This window comes from Cannabis sativa, chromosome 2 (genome assembly GCF_029168945.1).
Source record: "Cannabis sativa cultivar Pink pepper isolate KNU-18-1 chromosome 2, ASM2916894v1, whole genome shotgun sequence".
In the NCBI taxonomy this organism is placed as follows: domain Eukaryota; kingdom Viridiplantae; phylum Streptophyta; class Magnoliopsida; order Rosales; family Cannabaceae; genus Cannabis; species Cannabis sativa.
The window spans coordinates 70,537,681-70,541,728 of record NC_083602.1 but is presented as its reverse complement, the minus strand read 5'-3'; the positions used below and the strand labels follow the sequence as shown (position 1 = coordinate 70,541,728).

Genomic DNA, 4,048 nt, shown 5'->3' with positions numbered 1-4,048 from the left:
GGAGGGAGCTAATCCTGTTCCTACACCAATGATCAGCACTCTCAAGTTATCTGCCTATGAAGGAGAACCAGTCACTAATCCTCAGCTCTATCGATCGATAGTTGGTGCTCTTCAATACCTCACCATCACCCGCCCTGAAATATCCTTCAGTGTAAATAAAGTTTTCCAATTCAAGGCCAATCCTTTATCCACACATTGGAATGCTGTAAAACGCATATTGAGATACTTGAGTGGCACTGTGTTCCATGGCCTGCATCTTAAACCACTCATAGAATATGATATCACAGCCTTTAGCGATGCTGATTGGGCTAGTGATCCTGATGATCAACATCAGGTTTCACTATCTTTTTTGGACCAAACTTGATAGCTTGGCAGTGCAAGAAGCAGCAAACCGTGTCACGGTGAAGCAGAATATCGAAGTGTTGCTCAAGCCGTTTCTGAGCTTACATGGCTACATTCATTACTTACAGAACTTCAGGTTAAATTGGCTCGAACGCCAATACTTTGGTGTGACAACCTTAGAACAGTTCTCCTCACGACTAACCCTGTTCTTCATGCAAGAACGAAACATATATTGAACTAGATTTGTACTTTGTTAGAGAAAAGATCTCCCAGCAACTTGTTCGTGTTAATCATGTCCCATCCTTAGATCAAGTTGCTGATGGGTTCACTAAAGCTGTGTCTAGTTCTCGTTTTGCTGTGTTTTGTCACAAACTTGGTCTTGATGCGTGCACCAATTCCAAGTTTTGGGGGGGGGGGGGAGTGTAAAGGAGACTAAGCTGGTTTCTGTTAGAGTTAGTTACAGTTGTTGTCAGTTAGTTAGTTTTCCTTCTAACGGTTTTCTGTTTGGTTCTTGGTCTGTATATAAAGCTGTTGTAACTCCTTACAGATAATATGAAGCTACTCTTTCAGCTCAGTCTCTCTCTCTCTCTTTTCTCTCTTCTTCTTTCTCTGTCTTTTGTTCATGGCAAGGTATAACACGAGATCTTATAGTATTAATCTTGTTTCTAATAGTTTTTTCAATATATAATTAATTTTGATGAATTTAGAATATAAATAATTTGAAATAATTCTATTAAAAAAGAATTATTGATAAAATTTAAATTGATAGTATATTAATTATGAAAAATTTTAAATATAAGATAAAAAATTTTCAGTAACAATTTTAATTTTTTAGTGTAAAATTACAATGCTAATTAATATGATTAAAGGTTTTTGACTCTATTTACTTTTAACAACAAAATATACTTGGAGGCAATTGATGATGTTGATGTAGACATTTGACATCAATAAAAATTTAATGTTACTATATGTACTTTACTGATCATATTTATAACATTATAATGAGGTTTACTTTTTCTTTTAATGTACATAAAAGTTAAAATGTACTAAAGAACATGAACTATATAAAATTAGTGCAATCAATGATGCTATAGTAGTGTACATATGTATATATTTATGGTCCCAGACATATATTTATTCCAACCTAACACAAACTGTTCACAATAAACATCAAAAGAAATCCCACAAATTATATGGAGTACTTGAGAAGATAATCTTTTTACAGTATCATCTTTCTCTTTAATATACCTAAACTTCTGTTCGTATGTATATCTGTCGCTGTTGTTGCTTGCCCCATTTCATAATAGAAAAGAACAAATTTGATTGAATCCTCATGTAGTCTCTCAGATGAATCATTCTGTATATATAACACAAAATTATTAATTAATTTCATACTATAATTAATATGCATGTATATAAAAGCTTAATAGCAATACACCTGATTATAATAACAGTAATGTGATAAAATGTAAAATAAAAATTTGTAGTAGGGTTGATTCGATTTTACCATTTCATTTAGCAAATGATCGATTTCGCAACTGAATTTTCCCCAGACCTGAAATTTAGAAAAAAGATCATTAATTAAGATTAATAATGGCAAACAATGGTACATTTTTGTTGGACAGTACTACATTTGTATATATTATAACTATATATAAGAAATAAAATGGAAGTTATTAATTATTACTTACCCTTATACAAAAGTTATGTTTTGAGCGTGCACGTAATGACCAAGGAAGAATTGGTGACACTGTAGGTAATCGTCCAAGTTCATCCGCAGGTTTAAACATTATCTGTACATTATTTAAGTAAATCTCAAACAATGCCCATTCTTCCAAAATTTCTTTCACCAAAGACTTGTCATTTTTCTTACCCTCCAACGAAGGAATCACCTGAAAAGGAAAACAGATTATATATTGCTTAAGAAAACTCTCTGAACAAAAATAAAGCAAAATGACCGATCACGAATACATTATTTTGGTTTTCTTGTGGTTTTTAAGAAATAAGTAAGACTAGTAATTGTAATTGATTACCTTTCCTAAAATCCTTTCTTTCAAGACACAATCATATTTGTTACAAAGGGATCTCGACAAATAATTCCATACTTTGGGACCAATATTTTCCGAGAACAATTTGTTGACGGTTCTGCATGTATAGATAATAAAGATCAGTATGAGAATATACATGACAGGAATGAAAATAGATATAATTATTATTCTTACATGGATGCAATCATTTGGTCCACTTGAGTCCATTCTTCGTCATTATTTTCGTCAAGCTTCTTCCTTATTTTCTCAATTGACGTATCTATTAATTCCATTGCCTCAGTTAACATAATCTTCACCTTCTTCCAATTGATATAATCATCGTCACTCACCGCCCTCCTCTTAGTCCTCATCATTTCTATTTTCTTGGCTTTCAAATGTATATATAAATATATACACAAGAAATTAATATTGAAGATGACGATACATATATAATCACTTTATATTATATATATATATTTATATGTAAATCTAATAGCAGTGTTGAATTAAAATATGATTAATAATTTTTTGGTGGATTCTTGAACAAACGAGTGATTATATAATGGTGGTAACCATGCATTATTTGCTTAATTATTCCTATTAGAAATCATCGATTTCAAGAATTTATATGTGTATATATATATTAAAAATTATCTCTTTCTTGAGATTATTAAATAAGAAAATAAAGAAAGAAAGAAATGAAAAGAACAATATATGGTTATGGTACGTATAATGAGAGATCAAAATTAAATCAGAAATTATACTGAAATTTAATAAACACAATACAAAATTATCTTCAAAGTATAAAAGATCTGATTCAGAAAAATATATGATCTATCATATTTGCAACAATTCATTAAGTATATATACGTACCAGAGGTAGCTACTACGGTTTGAATCGCGTACGTGAAGAAAGTTTTGTTACAATGTGTGATGATTGAGGCAAGGGCTAGTGACTGCTGCCGTACCAATGAGCTATATATATCTAGCTATCTATGTATTATCTCTCTATATATCTAGCTAGTGATGATTGAGGTTGGCTCTGTACCTTTTGAGTGTGGATCCTATCCCCTCTTCAAAGACTGTGTTGATGGTTTTAAGGAGTTTAGGTCTGTTTGTGTAGTGGCTATACCGAGATCTGACAATCTTGTGGCGCGCGGATGCCCTTGCCCGTTGGGCTATAGACTAGAAAAACAATGTAGTACTGTGGTCACTATGTTTGCCTAGTTTGTTTTCAATAAAGTTTCTCTTCTAATCAAAAAAATATAAAAAAGAAAAAAGGCTTGAGATGCAAAACTAAATTTAGTAACTAAGTTAGTAAATGTGTACTTTTTAAAAAAATTAAGAAAATAGCCAAATCTAATAAATTAGCTAATAAAAATTATAAAAATAGATTTATCACATATTTTTTTAAAAAAATATATATAATAACAAAATTAAGTTACATAATTTTTTTAGTATTGCATATTATTATATTGTAACAAAAACAAATAAATATATTAGATCATTTAAATATATACAGCAGTATTAGATATATCGTAGTACAGAAAATTAATATATCGTAGTAATAAAATTATATATCACAAAGAAATTATAACAATACTAAATTAATACTCAAAAAATATATATATCATGCTAACAAAATTATATATACCACCATTAAAATATAAATACATACC

General features: G+C 30.2%; 1 protein-coding gene across 2 annotated transcripts; it reads right to left on the bottom strand.

Moving 5' to 3' along the window:
* Positions 1–1,386: 1,386 nt before the first annotated feature.
* On the bottom strand, positions 1,387–3,659 carry LOC133035106 (uncharacterized). 2 transcript variants are annotated; one of them, XM_061110830.1, is made up of 6 exons: positions 3,244–3,659; positions 2,565–2,757; positions 2,376–2,487; positions 2,034–2,234; positions 1,850–1,897; positions 1,387–1,699 (listed from the first exon to the last, which is right to left on the bottom strand). In XM_061110830.1, exons 2-6 carry the CDS (start codon positions 2,741–2,743, stop codon positions 1,562–1,564), a joined length of 678 nt encoding a protein of 225 aa, XP_060966813.1. In that variant the 5' UTR covers positions 2,744–2,757; positions 3,244–3,659; the 3' UTR covers positions 1,387–1,561. The 2 variants fall into 2 exon arrangements, with proteins under 2 accessions (XP_060966813.1, XP_060966814.1); XM_061110831.1 differs by having other exon boundaries at positions 2,565–3,659.
* Positions 3,660–4,048: the final 389 nt, after the last annotated feature.